This window comes from Marmota flaviventris, chromosome 10, assembly GCF_047511675.1.
Source record: "Marmota flaviventris isolate mMarFla1 chromosome 10, mMarFla1.hap1, whole genome shotgun sequence".
Lineage (NCBI taxonomy): Eukaryota > Metazoa > Chordata > Mammalia > Rodentia > Sciuridae > Marmota > Marmota flaviventris.
This window is the reverse complement of record NC_092507.1, coordinates 79,965,198-79,990,763: the sequence shown is the minus strand read 5'-3', so window position 1 is coordinate 79,990,763 and position 25,566 is coordinate 79,965,198. Positions and strand designations below refer to the sequence as shown.

Sequence of the window (25,566 nt, the reverse complement as noted above, 5' to 3'; positions counted from 1 at the left end):
GCCCTGCATTATCACTTCCAGTTTACAGATGCAGAAGCTGAAGGCTAAGGATGTTGAATAAGATCCCAAAGCTTTTAGGAGTGTGGAGCAGAATCCAAATCTGATTGTACCTGGCTTCAGTGTCGCCTGAGCTTTGTCTCCTCCACCTCCTAAATATCTCTCAATTCTGTCTCTGTTTTCTGGGATCTCTGAGGATTAGAAGCCTTGTTGTCTCTGTGCTAGCCCATGGCTGCCCTGGACTCCAGAGTCCTGTCTCTGCTGGCTCAAGCATTTCTTCACACTGACACCAGAGCTACATTCCAGATGCACATCTGCTTGCATCACTCCCTCATTTAAAATCTTAATGATGCAATTCCCAAAGCACTTGGCCAGTGCCTCTCCATTGGAGGTGGCTCAGCTTCTGGAAGTCCTCAATGGTCATTCTTACACCAAAAATTCCACAGAAAGAGGGAATGGCTTCCCCACAGCATAAACAGTACCCAGAGAACTCCCCTTCTGGCCAGGTTCCCATAACTATCCCTGTCCCCCTCAGGTGAGTATACTCCAAGTAGGAGGCCTGGGTTATATGTCCACCATGGGGAGCATTACTAAGAACAGGATTACCATAAACTGGGTGAGGGTGTTTCACGAAAAGAAGAAAAATGAGGTAGAAAAACCGCTAAAACTAATAAAACCTGAAGGGACTTCTTCCCTTTTCTCCATCTACTCGTTCATTCTTTGAGTCTCAGTCCTCAAATGTCCCTTCTGCTTTAACATAGGTTTAGTCATTTACTCCTCTTTCATTTACTCTGTGGCTCTCTCTTCACACCTTTCAGACCCCTGTCCAATTCAGTTAGAGTCATTTTCAAATTCTCAGCTTCACATCTCCAGGGAATATCTCCATCTAAGGCCTGATCTTGCCACCAATGAGCTCTGGGGCCTGGTGTCATCTAAAACCATCAGAAGGTAGATGTTTAAGCCATAAAGGAGGAAATGAACTGAGAGTCTCTGGAACCAGCAACCCTCCTATCTCAGATGTGTGGGTCCTGAGGAAGACTGCCTACTGAGGAGGAACCTGGCTGTGCTTTCCTGGGTGCCTTTGAGGACTCCCTGCTGCCCTGCAGCCACTAAGAGTTCCCTAGGGATATGATCCTCCCTCTCCATGACCCTGGAAGTGTTAGCACACACTTCATAGGTGACTTCTCAAAAGGTGCCGAACATGGCAGCAGCCGCATCAAAGTTTAGAGAATTACAAAGCCATTCTCAAGTTATCTGAAAACAAGAGTGACCTTGAGTGTTTTTCATAAAACACATTCCTAGGCACCAGCCTAAATTGACTGACTCAGAATGCCCTGGGAAGAGGCCTGCTAATCTCTATATTTACACAGCTGTTAGATCTGTGGAGTCTTGGCATTCCTGGGCATAATTAATTGACATCACTCTCCTCTTAAAGTGCCTCTACCTGCTAAGTCCACACCCCTAGCCAGGCCCACCACCATTCACAAACTGCTATGATCCAGGCAGGACTAAACAGGGGGCTCCATTCCTTTATTCTTGCAAAATAGAGTTCAGTCGTTCTCACAATGTTTTCATGAGGTCCTATAATGAATACATCTTAACTTTTTTTGACTTGATTATTTGTGTCTTGATATAAAGGTCTTATTTTCTTGAAGGATTGCTTTCAAAAAAATAAAAACAGGTAGCTTATGCTTAATGTAGCACCAGGCACCCAACAGATACTTAATAAATATTGATTACTCAAATAGTTAAGAATTCAGTCTCCAGACCCTGATGTTCCCTGGGCTCAAATTTCTACTACTTTTTCCTCAGGTTCCATCTCTATAAAATGGGGATATTAATAGTACTTAACCAGCAGGCTTGTTTTGAGAATTAAAAGAGCTAATTGAGACAAAGCCTGTCATATAATAAGTAATTAATAAACGTTAACTTTTAAACAAAATACAATCAGACAGACCTCATCTAAATCAGCCCCTTCCACAAATGAGATCACAAAACTGCTAATTATATCCTGCCACCAGGACATTCTCAGGGCCTCTGAGTAAAGGCCACCTGGTCATAGGTCAGTGGCCTCCCCCAGGGATTCCTCAGAGGGAATTTGATGGTGGAAGAACTCCAGCAGGTATGATAATGTGGTTTCTGATCTTTCTGACCTTAGAGGTAGGGAGGAGGAAAGTGAGGTGGTAAGGAACTAAAAAGACAAGATAGTTGGGTGAAGAAGCAAAAAGTCACTGTGATCTGCCCGGGATTGCTCTGCTTTTGTTCTTATGTTTTGGAAAGTTTGGAGGAACTTGGCAATCCCTCTACCCCCACCCTGAGGATCCCTCAGTAGCAGAAAGGCCATGAAAATCCTTCCCTGGTGACTCTGAAGGTCTCTCCAGGACAGGGAAGCAAGTGTGTCACTGCATAGGTAGATTAAGGCTGGCATGGGACTCTTTTTTCAGTAATTGAGCTTGTACTAAAGAAAACTGAACATTTCTTCCTATGCCAGCCTCTGTTCCTGTATCCCTGACTGTTCCAAAAAAGAAAAAATAATCTATTAAGGAAAATTAAGCAAATGCACTTTTGAAAATGATGTCACTCAAATCAAGGTGGCACTGATTATGATATTGAATAGAAACCAAGCTCAAATCTTTAAGCCTTTTGTCTATATAGAAAGTGACAGTGATTTAATAGATACTTTTCAGTTGCTAGAAGGGCTAAAATACCTTCCTTAAGGTGAGGCCCTCCGTACTGAACATCCCATGGAGTCCAGTAATCAGAGAGTGTCTGGCTCATAGCATATTCTCAGGAAGAAATTCATCACGACAAGGCCATGTGACCTCTTGTGTATTCTAAGAAAGAAATACGGACACTAGCACCCCAAAAGTATTATAGGAACAAATGGTTAGGGAAAAAACCAATGCCAGTACAATAAACATGTTTTAACAGTCTGTATAAGTGAGCAAACTCTCGCAGTCAAACTCAAAGAAATTCTGAGGTTTGCTCTTTTGTGGATGCATTTTTTTTCCTCTTCCAGGAGGAGAAAATAGACATATGAGGGAAACCCCTCTGTTAGTGTTTCTTGTCATCAAACTGTAATTGAAAATGATTTCTCAGGTGAAATCATTTTCACTGTTTGTTCTTTCTTTCCTCCTCCCGGTTTATCGCTCAGCTGTCAATCCTGTGTGTTTGGAGTGACTTGGGAAGGTTCAATGCTCAGAATCAATCTCTCTCTTTCTCTTTAAAACTCTTTTATCATTAGGCTTTTCTGATCTTCTGAGCAGCCTGTGTGCACTATGTCCCTACTCCCTTGCCTCCCCATGCTAGGGAGTGAGAGCTATATTTTTGTCATTCTGAGGACTTGCATATTTTAACAACTTGAACAGCTGGACAGTACAACCCTCAGGGAGAAGAGCAAGTCAGCATTTGCAAGCCACCTGGGAATCCCCATGTTTAGACACACTGAGAAATTAACACTAGACCCAGAGTTAAGAAAACGTTCAGTTTATAGGTCTCTTTGCCTTTCACTCATTTCCTGTGGCAGCATCTTATCCTTTGTCTTTTGAGTCTCTGCAGCTGATGCTCCTCAAAGTCCATTGGCTCTTGTGATTATCTGCAGTGCCTGGTCCTGGATAAGTTTGAAAGCTATGATGATGAAATTCAGCTCACCCAAAGAGCCCTCTCCCTGCTGGAGGAAAACAGATTCTGGGCTGCTGTGGTATTCCCCGACATGTATCCCTGGACCAGCTCCCTACCACCCCATGTGAAGTACAAGATCCGGATGGATATAGATGTGGTGGAGAAAACCAATAAGATCAAAGACAGGTAACATTTCAGGCAGGGTTCAGTGGGCTCCTCCAAAGTCAGTGGGATTGAGGCTGGACTCGGTCTACTAATAAATACAATTGTTATGCAAGAGAAAATAAGATATGTTTGTACGGCTCAAAGTTGAGTCCTTGAGGGTTGGGGATGTAGCTCAGTTGGTAGAGTGCTTGCCTTGCATGTACAAGGCCCTGGGTTCAATCCCCAGCACCACAAAAAAAAAATAGAGTCCTTGAACAAAAGTGATTACAGAGTCTTGCTGTGGCTCACAGCTTTGAGATTTAAACTATGACCTAGAAAGCAAAACTGAATAGTTTGGGAACATTTAGGAGAAAGATATTCAGAGAGTGAGTCCTGAGTCACTTGTGCATGGGGAGTAGGTAAGCTGCTCATTCCCAGTCACATCCTCTGTTTCTCCCTCCTATGTCTTCTTAGGTACTGGGATTCTGGCCCCAGGGCAGATCCTGTGGAAGATTTCCGGTACATCTGGGGAGGCTTTGCCTATCTGCAGGACATGGTTGAGCAGGGGATCACAAGGAGTCAGGCCCAGGTGGAAGTTCCAGTAGGAGTCTATCTCCAGCAAATGCCTTACCCCTGCTTCGTAGATGACTCGTGAGTCCCAGGCGGCCCATCCTCCTCCTTGAAAAGCTAGTGGGTTCTAGGGTTGGGTGCATGCTCCCAAAGATTCAGTGTCTCCAGAGAGAACCCTGGGGACTGGGTCCAGATTAAAGAGAATAGAGCTGTGACTAAGCTGGCCCCCAGCTCCAGGCAGGGGTAAAGGAGAAAGTGAAGGAAGAAGGGAAAGAGCTGATATTAGAAGTGCAAAAGAGAAGGTGAAACTTAAAGCCTTGGAAGTGAGTTTGGGGAAGGAGATATGAAGGCTATCTAAATTTCCCACCACCTATATTAGATGGGTTCTTGTCAGTGTGATTGCCCACTGATTGCCAAATCAGCAGATTTGGATTCTGCATAGCAAGTAGGTCTGGCTCCTAGGAGCCTCAGAGTAATGCAGTTGTTTCCATAATTAACATTCCCACAATGTATGCTTAATGAAAATGTGGAGGAATGCATTGGATGGGTTGGTCTCCTCCCCTGGCCCCCTCAATCCCCAGGCCTGTCATATCTATACTGTTTTACTGAACATAGAATTAGAGGGTGATAGAGAGTGAGAAAAAGCTGGAGAGGAGATGGGAGGACACACTGATCCTGGCAGATGGGGTCAGAAACATTTACAGGACAATAGTACAGAACTACAGTTGGTTTATGGATTCAACTCCAAGGGTTGGGGGAGGGAGATTGGGAAGTTCACCAGAGTGGATGTGTGTATCTCTGGGGTTCAGGAAAGAGAGAAGCATGAACAACCTTGAAGAAAGTAAGAGTCAAACTGCCAGCTGGAGAAGCCAAGTATGGAACACAGGAAGCCCTCTCTCAACATTCTAGTCCAATCAGTTCTTCAGCCATAGCTCTGTGGAAAACCAGTGAGATAACAGAGACTGTTCTGCAGTTAGTGTGGGTTTGGACAAAAGGCAGAGATGGGAAGTAGAGCCAAGGGCAAAAGCGCAGGTCCACATTTAGGATCAGAATGGAAAGTGGGTGAGTGTGGGGTGACATTGAGTTTGGGGTCATTCAGTATGGGAAAGTCCTCTGGTGGCCATTCTTGAATGAGCATGCTTTATGAATGCATGATTCTCTCCCTGGGGCCGTTTTAAGTGAACATGTGTACCCTGGAATCAGGCCTTTCTTGTGTCAACACCCAACAGTTTTCGATAATAATAATCCCAAAGGCTTTTCTAGAATGTTACACACAGAGAAACGTGAAAATAATTCCAATATAGCAAATTTATCCTGCTTGTTGGAGTATATATTCAAGGATCTACTCTACCTCTGCATGGCTGGTAGAATCAGTGGCTATTGGATCACTGATTTATTGATTGGTCAACTGTCATCCAAAAAGGCCACACTGATTGGTTATATTTATGCCTCTTTCCCCATAACTAAGATAAACCAGAATATAACCTTTCAGGCAGATAGTGCAGGGCTGACTGACTTCCCAATTGTCCATCTCACCTCCTTCAGTTCCCCTTGGTTGTGCTCCACCATCCTGGTCTTCATTGCCAGTTTACATGTACCTCTCTCTTCCAATCACAGCCTACATCATCAAATCTTTTCACATTAGTCCTTATAGGGAAGATCTAGACCTATATTATGTGACATATATATGTGATTTACTTACCCATTTACCTGTAGACTGTTTATCTACAGGTAACCAGAAAGCCACTGTCTTTCTCAAAAGAGAAAGTAATGCTTCTGGAAAAATATGGAATGTATTAAAGGATCCAGCCCACTGAATGCCCAATGGAGATTTTTTTCTTCTTCCTTTTTACTCTATTCCTTTGACAAGTATTTACTCTATCTCCATCAGATACAGGATACTCTATTATTCTGCCTCTCTCCTCTTCCTTTAGTTTTATGATCATCCTGAACCGCTGTTTCCCTATCTTCATGGTGCTGGCATGGATCTACTCCGTCTCCATGACTGTAAAGGGCATCGTTTTGGAAAAGGAGTTGAGGCTGAAGGAAACCTTGAAAAACCAGGGTGTCTCCAATGCAGTGATTTGGTGTACCTGGTTCCTGGACAGCTTCTCTATCATGTCCATGAGCATCTTTCTCCTGATGATATTCATCATGGTAAGCCAAATGGAAAAGGCCTAGAAATTTGTAAACAGTTTTATTCCTTATACCTTTCCTCCTGTTAATGAACTTGCACCTATTAGTCATCTGGCTACCAAGTACAGCATGACATCCAGCTTCCCAGCCCTTTCAGCCAAGGTAGAAGATTCTCAGAGAGAGAAAGCCTTCCTCAAGGAGTGTATCATGACACCTTCCTGCCCCTGACTACACAGATTTTTCAGCCCCATTCCATGCCTCTCTGGAGAGGCTGCTATTAAGAGAAGCCAGCACAGGGTGATTATGTGTTCAAAAGGGTGTTCTCTTTGCACACATAGAATGAGTTCAGGAACTTTTTTCCTGAGATTATCATTCCAACAACTGGCTATAGCTGAAAGTGAAATGCTCTTTCAGTGGTATTAGTGCAAGGGCCCTGGACTATTTATTAATCATCATCATGGCTATAACACTCATGGCTTCACAAAATTTTTTTAAAAATGTGCTCCCTATAAAATCATCAAACCATCTCTGCTTTAAAGGATGGTATTTGGGGACTGGGGTAGTGGCTCAAAAAAAAATTCTTCACCATCTTGTAGTGAGTGTTCCTCTGTCCTATGCAATAGTGTAGTGATCCACAGACTTGTTGAGTGTCTCCCATCCCATACTGGACCATACCTGGAATCTCCCTGATCCAAGAATGTTCCATCATATTTCCCGTCCAACTAACATATCTATTTAAACAAGAATCCTGTCCATTCTCTTTATAATAAAATTCCTAAATCTCAGGGATTTTGTTTTATAGTGTTACATTGTAATCCAGTGAGCTGTGGCCTTGGCCAAACCCAATGCTAAAGTTGAATGAAAACCAGTGCTAAGGTGGATAGAAGTCAATCTCAAACAACCTGATTCCACCTGGATGTGGCTTTAAATTTGCAAATGGGACCAGAGCACTACAGAGATGAGGGGACCAACTTGTCAGCAACTTCTTTTATCCCATCCTTGGGTCTGCTTATTCCCCAGTGCCTAGATAATTTGTGTTCTCAGAACTAAAGGAGTCAGGGGCTGGGGTTGTGGCTCAGGGGAGAGTGCTCATCTAGCACTTGCGAAGCCCTGGGTTCGATGCTCAGCACCACATAAAAAAATAAATAAGTAAAATAAAGGTATATGTCCAACTACAACCAAAAAAATAAATATTAAAAAAAAGAACTAAAGGAGTCAATATGTAAACATCTGACTGAACACCTGTGAGGCTTTGCCTGACTTGTTGCTAATAACTAACATGGAGAACTGCCTTCCTAAGAATGGACTATTTGGATTTCAAAGCTAGGACATGAGGTAAAGAATGGTCGTGAAGAGTTTCTAGCACAAAGGTTCCTCCTTGTGAAAATCAGAATATTACTCCAGTGATAAGCTGAGCATTCTACAAAAGTAGGGTTTTCTTTTAAATGACTTTCCCATCTTCCCTTGTTCCTTCCTCCCCAACTCAACAACTCAGGAAAGAAGCTGGAAGCAAAGACAATGGAAGGTTCCATTGTTATGCAAGCTGCTAGGAACAACAACATAAAACAGTGGTCATTGGTAAAAGTCAAAGCCAGTGAAATAGTAGTGTTGGCCAAACATCCCTGGCTGAAGTCAGTGAGAAATTACACAGCCTGGGCGTTTGTGGGATTTTGCTTTGGGCTGGGACAAGAAATTGATTTCATTCTTCTAAGAACAGAAACAACTGTCCTAAAGTTCTTATAGTCAAAAGCCGCATGTTCAGCCATAGACTTACTTTTGCATGTGATTAAAGAAAGGGTGTGGCGCTTTCTAGTGTGATGTGGAGTACTTTTGACATATAAAATCAGGGGTGTTGAGTCCTAATTTTGATTTTTATTTAGACTTCCTCAGACATTTGTTCTAATTAAGCACAGCTCCCTTCCACCTTCCTTTGCTACACACACCTCTTTTTTTCAATCTCTTCCTTTAGTGCCCAGTAGGCTTAAGGACATGAAGGAGAAATGGTGGCCACAGCAGTAAGAGGCACACCTGTTCCAATCAACTCTTCCATGTTCATGACAGATACTGCTGATTGGTCTCTCTTGTCTACTGAGAAGAACCCAGGGCTTCATGGAACCACCACAAATAGACCAGAATTAATTTATGAGATGAACCCATTTGTACATTTGTATTCCTGAGAAAAGCACAGGATCATCTATTTGTGGAGTTATATCCAAAGGGTTAAACTCATCATAGGTTGCTAGAGTGAAGAACAGTGAAGAAAGTCTAGTACATTTAAACATCTAGCCTTATAATGTGACTGGGCAGTAACTCACTTAGTGAGAGTTGCTAATTTCTCCTGTTTTCTACATGACCAATGTGAAAGATACTGAATACTGCAAGCAAGTTCTGTGAAAAGTATTTGTATGATAGTCATGAATGGGGAGGGCCCATCCACTTCCAAGTGATCTAGATTCATTACTGACATTTCACATATGGTTTTGGCAAACCTCAGATACAAGTACAAATGGTCCAGTCAGCAGGCCAGGCCCCAGAAAAATATCAAAGCTTGTTTTGAGAGGGCTTCCCACTCCCTCTCTGTCCTCATCTACTTAGTTCCTCCAGGGTGCTATTGGTGCCTCAAGCACCCTGACCCAGGTCTTCTTCCCTTGCTGTAGCACGTTTTTCCACACCATCCCCTTTGCACCTGGGATTTGCTTACTTAACCTATAATAATTGCTGCTAAGTGATAAACTTAAGCACATTAAAATTTTTAAGAGTTTATCTGAGCAAACAGTGATTCCTCAGTGAATCAGGGCTCCACTCAAGAGATGGGGAAGCAAGACATAGAAAAAGAAAATATTCGATTGGTTAAAGTCCCTAGACAATTTCTGATTAAGTGACCCTTACTTGGAGTTGGGATTGGTTTGCTTATATAGGAATCCGAAACACTGGAGCCAGCTCAGCTTAATGATCTCTCAGTTAATTTTCTGTAGCACTGCCCATGACTGAGAGGCAGCCTAATGTGGCACCCCTCCCAAGGGAAATAGCATGTTTGAGATTAAGGAACTCCGAGAATAGAAGGTGAGTTGTGGAAATGTAGGCACTAAAAACAGGCACAGGGGAGAGACCCCTCCTGGGCGGAGGCTCTGGAGGCCTTGGCATCACTGCACACAGGTCACCCCTGAATGGGATGGCACCCTGGACATGGGTGGCAATTACTGACCCGAGATCTCTTTGGTTTCAGCATGGAAGAATCCTACATTACAGCAATCCGTTCATTATCTTCCTGTTCCTGTTGACCTTCTCCACTGCCACAATCATGCAGTGCTTCCTGCTCAGCACCTTCTTCTCCAAGGCCAGCCTGGCAGCAGCCTGCAGTGGCGTCATCTACTTCACCCTCTATTTGCCGCATATCCTGTGCTTTGCCTGGCAGGACCGAATGACCGCCGAGCTGAAGAAGGCTGTGGTGAGAGCCTGGGGCTCACCCCGGCATGTATTGCCTCTGGAGGGTCTGTAGCAGCCCAGCCTGCTCTCTGAGGAAGTCTGCTTTACCTTTTGGCTCCAAATACTAAAAAGGTTAATGTAAAGCTCAAAGTGCAGGGGCAAGAGTACCAGTAATTGCCACCATGACCTCCCTAACGGTCCCTCTTCACCAATCCTACTTGATTAATCTGCCCTAAAAGTCCATGAAAAGCCAGTTCAGCCCATGGTCCCCTTTATTTACAAGTGAGAGGAAAACCAGGTGACCATTTCACTCACCTTCCTTTTCTTACTGTTTGAGAAGAATCAGAAAGGGGGGAGCTAATCCTTCACTGTTCAGAAAGATGTTTTCATTATCTAAAAGGGGCTTTTCCTACTCCAAAAGAACTTGGATCAAACTGGTTCTACAAGTGTCTTTGACATGCTCCCCAGTACATGCAAAATTGGTGCAGAAATGAACCCCCAGAGTCAGTCAGGCTTTCTGGCCAAGAGAGGACTCCTGAAATTGACTTTTGACTGCCTGAGAGACCTCTTAGTTCAGAATTCCCAAACTAACACTGGTCTTTTCTCTAATTGTTTTAAAATGGGCCATTTCCACCCTCTCATTAGCCCAGACTAATCAGCCTCAGTCCTGGAGGGTGCAGTTTTCCTTGTCCTCCAGAATCTCACTGTCTCTGTGCTGTCAGTCAAGAGAGGACTACTGCCTGCCTCTCTTTAGCAGAACTTGTTCTCATAACACAAACTCATTTGGCTGCAGAGCTGCCAGGGCATCTGCCTTTTATTTCTCATGTTAAATAAGCAGTTAGTTGCTGCTATATATAGCTCCCAATTTTCTAAAATGATCACAGTGTAGTGGTAGAAATGCTGCATCAGCCTAAGGGCAAAGCTGAGCTGCTTTGGTATGCAGTAGTTAGTCAGACAGTATTTTTGAGGCCAAGCCAGCATCTTGGGAATGTGGATCCATAGGAAGTTATAGATTTGACAACTGTGTGGACAAGAACTGGGCTGAGATTTTTTTTTAAAGTGCTTTATGTAGACATAGAGCTAGAGAATCTCTTCTTTTCGCAGAGAGACACCCTGAAATCTCTCCAAGGACGTCCAAACTACAGGGAGACCTCTGAGCACAGAGGGGTAGCAAATGGGGGGTAGCAAATTCTTCTGCACATGCTTTGCAGGGACCACCATTGAGGACTTGGCTGGGGAACTTGCTCTTCATATTTTTTTCTACATTTCACCTGTTCAGTTGACTTGTTCTTTGGTCAGAGTGTAAGGGTCCAGCGAAGCGTCGGAGAAAGAGATCACCAAGTGACCACTCATGCAATTGGCAGAAGGGGATTTATTGAACCAGCATGCTGGGTCTCCGTGCCCACTCAAGAAGGGAAAGCAGCCCGGAGCCCCGAGCAGGGGCTGAGCACTGCTTAAGTACACTTTTTGGGGAGGGCGGAGGGCTTTGTATACATCAGAACAAATCATCATACACCGCGGGAAAGTCAAGCAACAATTCTTAGACTTGATTAGTACATACATTTGCGGGAACAGGTCAGGCGGGAGTGATAGGTCATTTCTAAGGAGGGGGTTACATTTAAACTGATTGGTCCAGGCCCTGCAATGCCTACGTGCGACCACACAGAGCCCTTCAGTTATTAAACAACCAAATAGTCAGGGGAAATATTTACTGGGCAGTTCCAAGCATTGTCTTAACAGCTACAGAAATTTCAGGTTTTGCAGGTAGCATAGAAACCTAACAATACCTAATCCTTTACATTTTAACTCAGACCTTGCAGCTTAGAAACTTTACAACACCCGGTCTTTTACCCTTTAACTTTTACGCTTTAACTTCAATTTATTTTACCCTTACAAGAGAACCTAAATAAATTCTAATCTTCAGTCTGAAGATGGGAAATGTCCATGTAATCTCTGGCTTTTCTGACCTATCTGACAGGCCTCAGGAGGCCACAAGACCATTCCTTGCCCCAGGAAACTGATGGCTTTGTGGACTTTTTATAGGGGACAGACAAGGCAGGGCACCAAAGGCAGCAGGAAACAGTTTTATTTGGCTGCAGCCAGATTCAGAGCATACAACTTTTGCTGTAATCAATTAATCCCCTGAACCCCAAGTTCAGGTAGTTTCAGAACTTTACACCCAGTGTATAAGTGGAGGGGCTCAGAAGTTCATTTAAAAGCAGCTTTTTCTTTAACTGTTTTGGGCAAGTTAATCCTTCAAGGACAATGCCTGAGAGGGGAGAGCTTCTTCTCCCCTTTCTTTCCTGCGCCTGCCAGCTGTTACCATGGAGCCCAGTGGGTAACTTATCTTAGAAATGTAGGCACCTTTGTAAGGCTCCAGCTCAAGGCCAGAGGCCTTGTTAAAGGATTTGTCTCTTTTTTTTTTTTAAATCACATTTTGCATTTGCAAACACACTTTTACAAACTACTATACTGGATAAATGTTTGTGAAAAATTAGGAAAAGTGGCACTCAGCACCTGGAATGCTGATCTCTTCCAGGCCAGTGGCCAAATAAAATAGAACAACAGGAAAATAGGAAGTTTAACTATATTGAACTCTTTTGTAGAGACTTGTTTGCTGATAGTCCTAAAATCAATTATGATGAAGATTTCTGGAGAAGTTTAATTAAGATTTTCTGTGGAGGGGGGGGGTGCCACTACAGACTCTTCCAGTGGGATTGTCATAACACAGCTCAAGTTAACATCTTTGTTCTACCCAGAACCATGTGGGTTTCCTCCAAAACAGAAAGGAAAGGAGGAACAGATAGGGAAGAACATGAGAGCTATTGGTTCTGTGGTGTGTTATGCTGTGTGACATTTCTTTGTCTCCCCATTGCACTACAACATGACTATGTTCCATTGAACAGATGAGCATGGCCCAGTGGATATTGGGCAGGGGTCTCTGAGGCCTGAGAAGCATCCCCAGAATTCTCACCTATGGGAAAACCACCGTAACCCCTCCCTGACTGGCCTAACATTCAGACACAGCATGAACCCTCTTTTGGCACTCCTCCCTGTATGCGGGCTTCTGGGTGCTGGTGGGTTGGGTAAAAGACCCTCTGCTTGTCTTTTCCGTCCTGTTTACCCCACTGCAGAGCCTGCTGTCCCCTGTGGCATTTGGGTTTGGCACTGAGTACCTGGTTCGCTTTGAAGAGCAAGGCCTGGGGCTGCAGTGGAACAACATTGGGAACAGTCCCGTGGAAGGGGATGGGTATAGTTTCCTGCTGTCCATGAAGATGATGCTCCTTGATGCTGCTATATATGGCTTGCTTGCCTGGTACCTTGACCAGGTGTTTCCAGGTGGGTGTCTCCCTCCCTAGGATAAAGGTGATTGTGTTCTTCAGATTCCCAGATCTCACTCAACCATCTAGTTTAAATTTTATGTCTTCTTAGATCTTTGAATTTGGGTTCCAGAACCAGCATTTAAAACTTAAATCTAGAAGCCAAAGATACACCAGCAAATTTGGTTGGCTCTACTTTAGAAATAGATCCAGAATCTGTTTCATGTCACCACTGTCTCAGTCCAAACCTCCTTCTTCCACCATTAACTCCTACCATTGTGTTCAGATAGAACTTTTCAGAATCTGGGTCAGATGGTGTCAACCCTCTCTGTTCACATCCCTCCAGTGGCTTTTCTCTCATTTCAGAGTAAAACCCAATGTCCCAACTCTGACCTAGCCCATGCTTATTATCTGGCTCTAGTTATCTTTCTCATCTCCTGTCCTTCCCTTCTCCCTCATGTTTCTCTTCTCCAGATGCATTAGCCTCCCTTGAATGGTCCCACCCTAAGTATACTTCTTCTGCAGGCCTTTGCACCTGCTCTTCTCAATGCCAGGAGATGTTTCTCTCTCTCCCTCATACCTGCAGGCTCATTTCCTCATTTTGTTCAGGTCTCTGTTCAGATGTCTCCTCATTACAAGGATCTTTCCAGACTAATGATATCTATCACTATATAAACAACATTCCTTCTGTGCCTACCTCCCCATATTCTACTTTATTTTGGGAAATGATTATCACCACCTGATATGATATCTTTTTTTAAATTTTTTTATTAGTTGCTCAAAACATTACAATGATCTTGACATATCATATTTGACTCTCTACACTTAGAATTTAAGCCCATGAAAGCAGGCACTTGATCTGTTTTGATCTCTGTGACAGTACTTGTGCCCAGAATAGTGCCTGATACTTAGTAGTGCCTGACACTGAATAAATATCTAATTAATCTGTAGCATGAAAAATCAGCTCCTGAAACAAAATTGTATATTTCCACAGTTTTATATTAAATCAGATTTTCCTTCAAATTAGCATTTCCTATACCTTGAGAATATCTTCCTTGTGCTATGGTAGCTGGGTCTGATGCTGTGACCAAGAGCAGGTAGGGGAGGGTGAGGTGGGTTCTGGTCCCTGGGGAGAGACAAGCTCATGATTCTCAGATCATCTCAAAGCAGCCTTTGTTGGCAAAAATAAGTAGGCAGCAAACTTCAATGGGAGAAAGATGGCTAGGCTGAGTCCAGAGGCCTGGGCTTGGATGTATATTCGTTTCCTAGAGCTATCATACTAAAATACAAAAATGGGTGGCTTAAGGGGCTGGGGATGTGGCTCAAGTGGTAGCGCGCTCGCCTGGCATGCGTGCGGCCCGGGTTCGATCCTCAGCACCACATACAAAACAAAGATGTTGTGTCCGCCGAAAACTAAAAAATAAATATTAAAAAAAAATTCCCTCTCTCTCTCTCTCTCTCTCTGTCTCTCTCTCTCTCTCTCAAAAAAAAAGAGAATACATCACTAAAAAAAAAAAAAATGGGTGGCTTAAGACAATAGAAATTGGCATCTTACTGTCCAAAACCAAAACACAGCCATGTTCCCTCCAAAACCTGTAAGTGAAGGATCTTTCCTTGCCTGAAATGAGCTTCTGCAGGTTTTTCAGTACTCTGCCTCTTCTTGCACAGAGATACATCACTTGAGTCTTCCATTTTCACATGGTATGTCTGCCTTTACTTGGCTATCTACTTATAAACCGGTCATATTAGATGGGGGCCCACCCTACTCCAGTGTGACCTCATTCAATTTAACTGAACACATCTGCAATAACCCATTTCCACATGACGTCATTTTCTGAGATATATGGGGTTGGAATTTGGTGTCTTTATTTCAACACTGCTCTGACACCAAATGTGGTTTTTTTTTTTTTGTTTTTTTTTTTTTTTCAGACACCAACCAATTCTCTGACACTAACCATTCAACCCAGTTCTAACAGTATCCAGAATTAACAAAGATGCCACAGGCTCAGTTCACAAGAGTTCCCTCAATCCAGACATCAGGGGCAAAGGCAATACCAGGATAGCCACATTTTGCCACAGTGTCCTAATTTCAATGACAACTTTTATAGAGCATTAAACTCAGGAACAGCCAATAGAAGAGATGCATAAGGCCACAGTGGGGTGGGGGTGGGGGGTTCCATGTCTTCTCTGTGCCCAAAACCCTCCCTGCACCAAAATGTTCTTGCCAACCTGGATGCTCTCCAAGTCCTAATCAAGAATTTTTACCTCAATCTGCAGAGCTCTTTCTCCCCACAAGTCAGAGATTGGGGCTAAAAGTTTGTCACTTCACAAATTTGTTCTTTCTGATAACCAGTTTTCATCCTGCCCCACCCTGAATGAGTCACCTCATTAAAAATAACTGGGGTACATTGAGAAAAGGGGTCCATAAATAACAGAAGACACTCCTATCACTCAGGAAATGTCAAGGGTTTTAGGAGCCCTGTGCCCTGCACAGGAATTAAGGACTAAGACCAAGATATTATATATAATACCACTGACTCCAACTTGTCTTTTGGAGAGGGAGACAGTTCAACCCCTGGCAGTGACCCAAGCAAGATCTTGAACTTGATCATCTGTTTCTTATATCTCCTGTGCTGGTAGAAGGAGATGTACTTTGAAATTCTGCATAATTCAAGAGCTTGGTTTTAGCCAAGCTAAATAGTTTGTTTTGCAAACAACTATTTACTATACAGCACCTTTGTGTGAGTTCCAGCAGGTTCTGGGAATTAAGGGGTGGCAAAGATAGACCCAGGCCTGCCCTGAGGAACTTACAGTTCAGTGGGGGGAAAATCATGACCCACAACAACTATTTAAAAAGCAAGGACAGTGTTCTTACAAAACCAATATTTTGTAGGGAGCAAAAGTTGCAAAAAACACTGGACTAGAAATTTGGGAGTCTTTTCCTTGAACCCCAGCTGGATCCAGTAGAACGAGGGCTTGAAACAGTGATGTTAGAACCAGATTGCCTGTGTTGGAATTCTTGCATTTCTGCTTAATTACCTGTGACCTGGGGCAGATGGCTCAAACTCAGAGAGCCTCATTTTCTGTATCCACAAGAATAATATTACTACCTATGTTCTAGGATTGTTTTGAGGATTAAATTATTTCACACACTGAAAGTGCTTATAGCAAGGCCTGATGCAGAGAAAGTATCCAACAAGTGTTAGTGATTATCATCATTTCTGCTATCTGGTAACTGCTGATATGACTCAATTCTTCAATAAAATGTTTTCTTGGAAAACTGATATCAGCCAAGACCATCACTATTAGTGTTGCTAGTAACACCCAAAGAACATGACCTTTTGCATTACAACATGTTGAAAGCAGTAATCTTTCTGGTAGCCTGTGGATAGCTATATAATGGCTTGCAAACTATAAATATCTGTAGTTATAATTTGAGGTGGAGACAGATACATTCTAGATCTTATAGAACTGTGGTAGGGTGAGATAGCAGTTAACTTAGGTTTCTTATTTGCTTTTCTGTTTTCAGGGGACCATGGAACCCCACTTCCTTGGTATTTCTTTCTACAGGAGTCTTACTGGCTTGGTGGTGAAGGTGAGTTGTTTAAAAATTAAAACAAAAAAAAAAAAACTCTTTTTTAAATTTTTTTTTTTTTAGTTGTCAATGGACCTTTGTTTTACTTAGTTATATGTGGTGCTGAGAATCAAACCCAGTGCTTCACACATGCTAGGCAAGTGCTCCTGCCACTGAGCTACACCCCCAGCCCAACAAAAAAACCCTTAATTGTTGACACTGGCTCCTTGTGCTAATGTGGGATGTACGTGGGTTGTCAAAAATGAGCCTTTTTGTCAAGGGTGAGATTCCTGCTAAGCCATCTCTACCACCTCCTAGAAACACAGCCTCTGGGAGCCCACCTTTGTGTCACTGGGCCAGTGACTGAGAATTGGCAAACAAGTTCATTCCAGTGGATTAAATGCCCTATTATAAGAAGGCCATACCATTTCAGGGTTCAAATAACTTTTCCAACTTCTCAGCTTAAAGCAGAGATCCAGGGAATCATGGAGGGACCTCTACATTTGTCCTTTGCTGCCTCCCTTCTGCTTTCTGATTCCTCTCCACATTTCCAAAATATAAATTAATTCATTCTTCCAAATTGAGAACTCATCAAAGGCAGAGGCAGAGCTGTCAATCTCCAAGGCAAACACTTCCAGGCTCTCCTAGTGTTGATCTTTCTTACAGTTGGGAAAGAAGGCTAAAAGGGCATTTGCCCATGATGGACCTGAGATAAAATTTAACTTTAATCCTGAACAAAAGAGAAGCCTGGAGAAAGTTCTAGAAGTACAGAAAAGCACAGCCTCTTTTGGAGTTTTTGAGAAGGCTAAAAAATTCTACAGCTATGTGCTACAGTTTCCCTAGATTTGGAGTTTCTGGAAGCAAAGGAAATACTTTCCAATCTGTTGCTCACCTACCTGCCCTTCACTTTATTGGGCCTAGACCAGGATTACCCTTGAAGCACTAAGATCAATATTTGCTGTCTCTAGGGAATTGTCTAGGAACATTAAAAGGCCTGGTGAGTTTTTTGGTGTACTTTGTTTGTTTCTTTCTTTCTTTCCAATGGTCCAAATTTTGACAGCCCAGTATTTTCCCATTATATTGTTTTATGCATCTTGTCTATCTATTAACCTTTACATTTCTACTACAATAAAGTTATAATCCATAATAAGGGAGAATTTTCAACACAGGAGTGTGTTTCTGGAATATATTTAGTGTCCATGAATATCAGGACTTGGCTTTATTCCCCTCTCTCTTTCTCCAATCCCAAGAGATACTCTGCCTCTCAAGAAAAATATCTGAAGACAAATATGCTTCCTCAAAAGTGAATCGCATACATTTTTGCTGACAGAAGTCAAATATTTTTTAGTTGTCTCATGGACTAGACTGACTTAGATATCTAACACTGTCTAAAACCAGAAAATAGCTAAGTTTCTCCACATTATCCCTTCCTTTCACAACTGAAGAAATGGAGTCCAGGATGTATTAGTATCTTGCACAAATCCCCACTGGTCACTGGGGAAAAAAATCTGGAGCTTGAATAGTTCTCCTGGCAAGGACCCCACCCCAATGGCTCAACTATTCAGAAGGATGTTTCCCCTTGCTATTACCCATTAGTGCAGTCTGCCATCTAGTAAAGTGACCATGGGAGTTGCAGGGAATAGATTGAAAAATCCTTCAGGAAGCAAGGCTACAAATACTGAAGGGAGCACATCCCTGACCATCAGGCCCCTGCCACTGGGAAATTCTATCTTTCAGTCACTTGACTCTTGGTCCAAGGTCATCACGATCTGCTATTGAAAAACAAAAGGAATTAGTAAAAAACATATCATCTTCATAACACAATTAGTAGAAAACATATCATCTTCATAACACAATCAACACAATAATCTGGATTATTATTACTTCACCAAACACTCATCAGAAGATTTTTAATGTTTTTCCTATTTTATTGGGATGCATTGTGTTTGGCCATAGTAACAGACATCTTCATTGCCATGGCATTTAGGCCTCTCCATAAACCACAGAGCAAAGGGCTCACTCACATTATTTATTTGTCTCTCCATAAACCATAGAGCAAAGGGCTCACTCACATTATTTATTACATTGTCTTCTAGAACATAATTACTTAGTTCTCATCCTTCCATCAGCACTTATCTGACCATGAAGGAGTTTGGAAGTAATTTAAGTCAACATTAAGAAAATCCATACATTGTAAGTTTTAAGACATAGCCACAAAGGCTGCAATTGAATAAACAAGGAATAATATTTAAAGTAGTCATTTCAGGGATTATGAGACCAGCAGTTTGCCTAGGTCTGGTTAATTGACATACACCTGTTTGAAAGCCTGAATATTAACTTCAGCATATTATAGCTCTGAAATATTAGCCGGCAATAACTAATGACACAATAAGTTGTATTCTTATAGGCTACAGGTTATTTATCATTTTTTCTCTTAACTCTCACATTTAAGGAGTTAATTAGGTCTGTCAGTAATATAAATACGTTTGGAAAATCTATTTTAATAATCTTCCCAACAATTGTCCATATAGGTAAATGTAGTCTTAGTCACTAAAGTCCAGCATAATTGGCTGGCTTGGGTTTTTTATCTGCTGTCTAGCATACGTTTTTGTCACTGGTGTGGTCAATTTGTTGTTCGGCTACTTTGGCTACCTCAGTCATGGGAGCTGGTGATAACTGGCTGGTGACAAACCTCAAGTCGATGTCCAGTAGTTCAGTTTCTTTTTGGAATGCACACAACTGTTATAGGGTTCTAGTGGGGCATGCCCGTCAATCATACATAAGCAAGATAATATCCATAAGCCAATCATCTTCTGCCTAATGTAACCACACTATGAGGAAACTCTAAATATTGCTGTCATGGTGGAAAGCAATCTGGAAGAGTCTTTGTCCCTAAGGGAAGAGGCTTACTGAGTCAAGGTAGTTTGGCCCTGTACCACAAATGCTGAGCACGTGGTTTCATTGACGGCTCGCTAGAGCAGAGCACCCCATCCTACAGGTATTTCTGTCAGGCCTGAAGAATGTGGATTCCTCAAGCTTCCAAGCTGTTCATAGCTGCTAGTTACAACTTAAGGCTATTCCAACATTTCCTCCCCTTTATTAAGTGTATTGCTAAAGGAGAACCCTGATGAGAGAAGAAAGGAAAAGGAAAAAGCATAGAAAAAATGGGAACCAAGAAAGAGAAAAGCATCCAGACATGTCCCATTTCCATAGCTGCAGTTGTTTTCTGCTGTGATGAGCAGGCAGTCACTGTTGACTAGGTCTCTGGACGTGGGGAGCAAAGCAGTCATGGGGGGCAGGAGACCTCTCTCAGAGGGGTGAAGACTTAGGCCTTTGCACCAGTGTGTGGCTGGGTGAGATTCTGTGCCTCACCTCTGTTGGCCCCCAAGTTTTCTCCTGATGGCCGCTCTGCAACTGTGCCTGTCTTAGGTTGTCCCTCCCTTGAGGAATCTTACCTGTCATTGACTAACCAGCCATTCTTCAGGGCCAAACAGGGTGATGTGGAGTGTGCAAGGCATTGTCCCCAAGAGGGCTCTCTGTCTCCTTGATAGATAATGCCCCCGTGGTCTCCATACCAGAATTTACCTTAGGATCAACAAACTCAGGTTTCTTCTCCATGGAGGCCCCAGCTCACAGCACTGGGCTGGTGAGGCTGTGTTCAGGAAGAAAGGAGAAAGGCCATAGACAGACAAACAATAATATTGTGACAAAGCCAAGAAACACAGATAGATGAAGAGGAGAGCTGTGCTAAGACTCAGGGCATGATCCCTCATAGATAACTGGCCCTTAGTTGGTGTTACTTACATCTGGTCCATAGCCACCATCCATGTGGATGTGGAACGATCCTTTATTTCAGCACTGTCTTTTTCTCAAAAGATACTTCCAGTCAGTCTGTTTACCACAGAATCAATATATAGGTATAACTGACCATTACAGTTAGGACAATTAATCTAGTTTTATGGGTGGACTTTCCAGTCCACACTGTAAGACACATTAAAGGTGGACCTGGGAAATGGGTTCATACAAGTCTTTTCATAATTTTTACTTACCTGACAAGCTCGTGAAGCTGCATGGTTGTAAACTCTACAGCTGGAAATTTACCTTCCTGAGCCAGGTTTCTCAGTCATTATCATGATGACTGGTTTAAACTTTCCTTTGATATCTGATATAATTCACTGAGTCGTGTTAGGTAGCATTAAGACTCTCAATATTACCATTTAAGAAAAAACTTTAAAATATTTGTAAAATCTAGTGTGCGTCTCTGGAGTCCTGTATTCCCCCTTTTGTTTATTTAATAAAATTGAGTAAAGGCTTGGCATAAGTCATAGTATCATTAGTTTAAGTTATAGATAATAAATAGTACAAGTATTTAAATGAGAAGAATAGATTTATCTTTTCCTTATTATAATTTCCCAATATAGACTAGTCGATCCTTCCTAACAATTTAGAAAGAATCCTCAATCTCTTTTTGAGAGAAGGTTTTAAAATATCTGTATGTTTTAGAATATTATCCTTTAAATAGGTATCTCTTAATTGCCTTTAAAAAATATGATTAAGGTTATTTTTTAAGGTAGGGAGTAGTTATATTTTAGGTAGGGAGTAGTACATAAATCTTACTGAATTTTTATACATAATAGGTTCAGTCAGAGAACTTACATAATATTAATGAATTTTTAAAGTTTGTAACCTTTATTGGTCAAAATTAACATATGACTTTAATTTGGAGAACTTGAGTCTTATAAAATGTTTTTTTTTAATTTTATAATTATCTAACAAACAAAATATGTAAAAATCAACAGTGTCTTTGTGTCTTAGAATCAATTAAATATAGTCTTAAAGAACAGTTGTCAAAATTGGGATCTAAGTTAGCAGTTTAATTTATTTAGTGTTTAATCAACGATGTGAATTTATTTAACAAAATTAACCTTTGTCTTAAACAGCAAGAATTATTAGGCAATAAAGACCTTTTTTTAAAGAAATAAACTTAACATTTTAATGTTTTATCATGACAAAATATGGACAAAATCTTAGCTCATATCAGTATAGTTAAATTAGGAAAATAGCCTGAAATATCCTTGAATTAATCAGTTAAAAATTTATAGTCAGTCCAGTATATATAAATCCCTTTTTTAATTGTTCTAACTTTTTACATCATCTGTTTAGGTAATAATATAAAAATCTTCTTATTTAGGAAAATACTTTTATCATTAAAATCTAGAATATAAAGACCTTGTTTTATCCAAAGATGATTTTTTTCTTCTTTAGGATCCAATGTGTGTTTTCTTTTTGTTGCAGCATCTTTTTTTTTTTTTCTTTTAGAATTTTTTTTCTGGTTATACTTTGGAACAATTTTTGAAAACCTTAGAATCTATAAATAAATTATTGTACTTTTATAAGAAATATCAAGAAAATATTTAAGTCAAAATCCTTAGATATTTTGTAGACAGAATTATATTTGTTTATCATTTTATGAGTTTGTACAATAACTTTGAAAATTATAAACTACTTGAAGATTGTATTTTTACTTAAAAGCAAATTTAGAGCAAACACATTTATCTTAAATATCTGTTCTAAAAGGCAGAGTACCTGATAAATGTACGTATAAAACATAAATTATGGGTTTTCTGTTGAAGAAAAACAATTAGGCAAATATATATAAACTAAACAATTAGACATGTGCTAAATATTTTATAGATTAACAAATATAGGTTATCTGAATGCCAAGAAAAATATATATTAAGAATAAGGACATAACTTATAATTGTATTAACTTTATGTAACCATGTGGTTTTTAAAATACTTGGATCCATTTCAACTTATTTTTACCTAGGAGTGCACTCTTTTATGTGACGTCACTTGATGTAATTGAAATAAGATCCTCGTATATACATATTTATTTTTTATAGTTAGGAATGAGAATAAGGATTTTTTGGTCATCACAGGAACATTGCCAGCTTTTGTTCCTGTGACGAGCAAATGCATCCCCATAACCTCCAAAATTAAAAGTTAAATACAAAGAACCATGTTTGATATCTCTCATCAATAGAACATTATTTAGTAACACAACTATAAGAAAAGTCTGGTTATTTAACTCAGAACTAATTTAAATTTAGGGCTGCAACATAGAAACCTGTGGAATTAAATTTTTTCTGAAAAAGATATCTTTCGTTAGCATTTACAGGTGGGCATTTTAAAAATGCAGGCTCTGAGTAGCTCCAGTAGCAATCTGAAACAGTAAGTACAGGTTAGCGGCTGGAAGGCGGGACCAGAAGTCCTGTCTGAGTGACTGTGGAAGAACCAATCGGAAGCCCCCGAAGGTGTGGGAGGTGGGATCAGGAAGCCAGTTTCCCTGGCCAGGCACCTCGTAGTTACCATGGTGACACAAACACCATGGAGTCCGCTGCCCATTGTCGGGGCAAAAGTTCCCCAAGTTTTCCTAGCCAATTGCATTTTGTTTTGTTTTTTTTGTCTGCATTTTCCCCCGCCTGGCCAAGATCCTCAGTGGTAGTAGCTTGCTTTGCCTCTGCAACCTGTGGTTGCAGCCTGTGTATTCCCGCATCCTGCACTTTTTTCTGTGGCACATGGGTGTTTCAAAGGTTTTTTAGTGGCAGACGCCAGCGTTATCAGATCTTAAGCTAGTCTGTATTCTGCATTCAGGTCAAGTCATTTAAGGGTTAAAAGCACTGCTGGCTTCAGGGGCTAGGACCCCATAGTGCAGGGAGCAGCAGCTAAAGTCTCTCTTCCCCAGCGGCTGAGTCACAGCCATTCTGATGCACAGGACAATCATGTAGCAAAGAGGTCAGTACGAACTTTCTGAGTATTCACAAAAACAAAGAAAATTGAAACTATTTCTCCCAAGGTAAACATCACAACATTTTTTCCCTTTTTTTTTTCACTCTCCTAGTGCAAACTTCTAGAACATAAAGGCCAAAAAATCTTTTTTTTTTTTTTTAGGGTATAGATGGACATAACATAATGTCTTTATTTTTATGTGGTGCTGAGGATTGAACCCAGGTCCCACCCGCCCGTGCTAGGCAAGCACTCTACTGCTGAGCCACAATCCCAGCCCCCCACAAAAAAATTTTTATAAAGATTTACAAAAACAATTTTAAAAAATCCATAAAAGTGCTCTTTCCATGGAGAGGACTTAACTCAACAATATAGCCCATTAATCATCTGAATTTAGAATCTCTACAATTATACCCCGATATTAAAAATTTTAACGTCACAGATTTTCCTTTTGTCTAATTCACTTACTTTCTACAATTCTGCCCACAAAACTCTGCAATCCTAAGCATGCTTTACTTCTGGAGAGAATTACCAAACTCACTAACTTTCTTTAATATTTAAATTGGACTTCCCTTAGGAGCCAGCATTTGTCACTTTTGTCACAGCCGCTTAAGGACACAGACCTTTCGCACCACGTTGGGCACCAATTGCCAGGTTTCTGTTTTCGCGACTAAAAGGCTCAGGGGTCACTCCAGTAAAACTGGGCTGACTGGGCTGCGCAAAATAACCACCCAAGAGACACAAATACCTTTTGTTTGGGGTCGCTGTGACAGCTCCTCTGACCTTAAGGTCCGCAGGAAGAGAGAAAGCGAGAGCATGTGCTGACCCCTTTTATTGAGGAGAAGCTATTTAAATGAAGCAAGGGGTCAGGTTTCAGGGAGCTGAGTCTATCTTCATTATGTCCAGTGTCAGCAGGTTGACCAACACCTGGGTAGGCCACACCCAAGGGCACATTAAGAGAAGGGGACACATATAAGGCACTTCCATGGAAGATTCTATCCTAAACAGAGCAAGGGGTTATATTATAAAGGAACAGGTGAGCGTAGCTTCACTCATGGGGCTATAGCAAGACACACCCATGCAGGAGACCCCGACCCTCGGACCCAAGAAGGGTGGGGAAAGCTCTGCCACATTTCTGCGACTGAGCGCCTCAGCACCTAGCCAGGGAGTGTGACCCAGTCACGTGCAAGGATGGTCTCCCACACCTGCCTGCCCCTCCAGATCTACAGAGGGCTTGTGCCAGGGCCCTGGTGGCTTCTGCATTTAGAAAACCGCTCATCCATCTGCACTTGAAGCCAGGGTCCTGAGGTCTGGCAGCAGTGGCTTCCTCTTCTCCTGCTTCCTCTCAATTTGCCCAGCTTTTCTGCTTGTCTTCCCCTTCCAGGATTTCCTGACGCCCTTTGAGAACAAATGCCAAATTTACAAATGCCCCACGTTGGGCACCAAAAAAGTGTGTGTGTGTGTGTGTGGTCTTGTATATACCACATGTCACAATTTGTCCAGGTTTATACCCCCACCAGACTCCACCTACCATTAACCCTAAGACACTTGAATGCCCTTATGGTGGATTTCTCAGAGGAGATGTTTCTCAATTTAAGCTGGCCGCCCATCTTGTCAACTTGAATGGACTTTTACCAGAGGTTCATCATGATATCGACGTGTTTTGGATTGTAATGAAAACAACCAGTGGTGGGCTAAAGAAATTTAACCCATTCCAAATTCAATCTTGGTTTTGGTTTTGGTTTTTAAATCCATTTCTGGCATTGTAGGCCCTCCCTGGCACACTAAAAGGATGAGGGAGACAGGGTAGCAGTAGAGCACTTGCCTAGCATGCTTGAGGCCCCAGGTTCCATCCTCAGCACCACTGAAAAAGAAAAAGCAAGAGGATGAGGTGAAACTCTAATTCTGAAACTCCAATTCCAGAACGCCCCTGGGCTTGGCAGAGATTGCACGCTGAGGCTGGAGCTCTTCAGTAGGACAGACCAGGGG

The 25,566-nt window shown here is 41.7% G+C and overlaps 1 protein-coding gene across 1 annotated transcript in view; it reads left to right on the top strand.

Annotated features, from left to right (window-relative positions):
- Abca4 (ATP binding cassette subfamily A member 4) overlaps nucleotides 1–25,566 on the top strand; it is a 157,365-nt gene that overhangs the window by 47,335 nt on the left and 84,464 nt on the right. Inside the window, exons 12-17 of the mRNA XM_071618614.1 lie at nucleotides 3,599–3,804; nucleotides 4,237–4,413; nucleotides 6,267–6,489; nucleotides 9,695–9,916; nucleotides 13,029–13,233; nucleotides 16,744–16,809. Coding sequence (XP_071474715.1) covers nucleotides 3,599–3,804; nucleotides 4,237–4,413; nucleotides 6,267–6,489; nucleotides 9,695–9,916; nucleotides 13,029–13,233; nucleotides 16,744–16,809 — 1,099 coding nt within the window. The remainder of the gene's footprint in view (nucleotides 1–3,598; nucleotides 3,805–4,236; nucleotides 4,414–6,266; nucleotides 6,490–9,694; nucleotides 9,917–13,028; nucleotides 13,234–16,743; nucleotides 16,810–25,566) is intronic.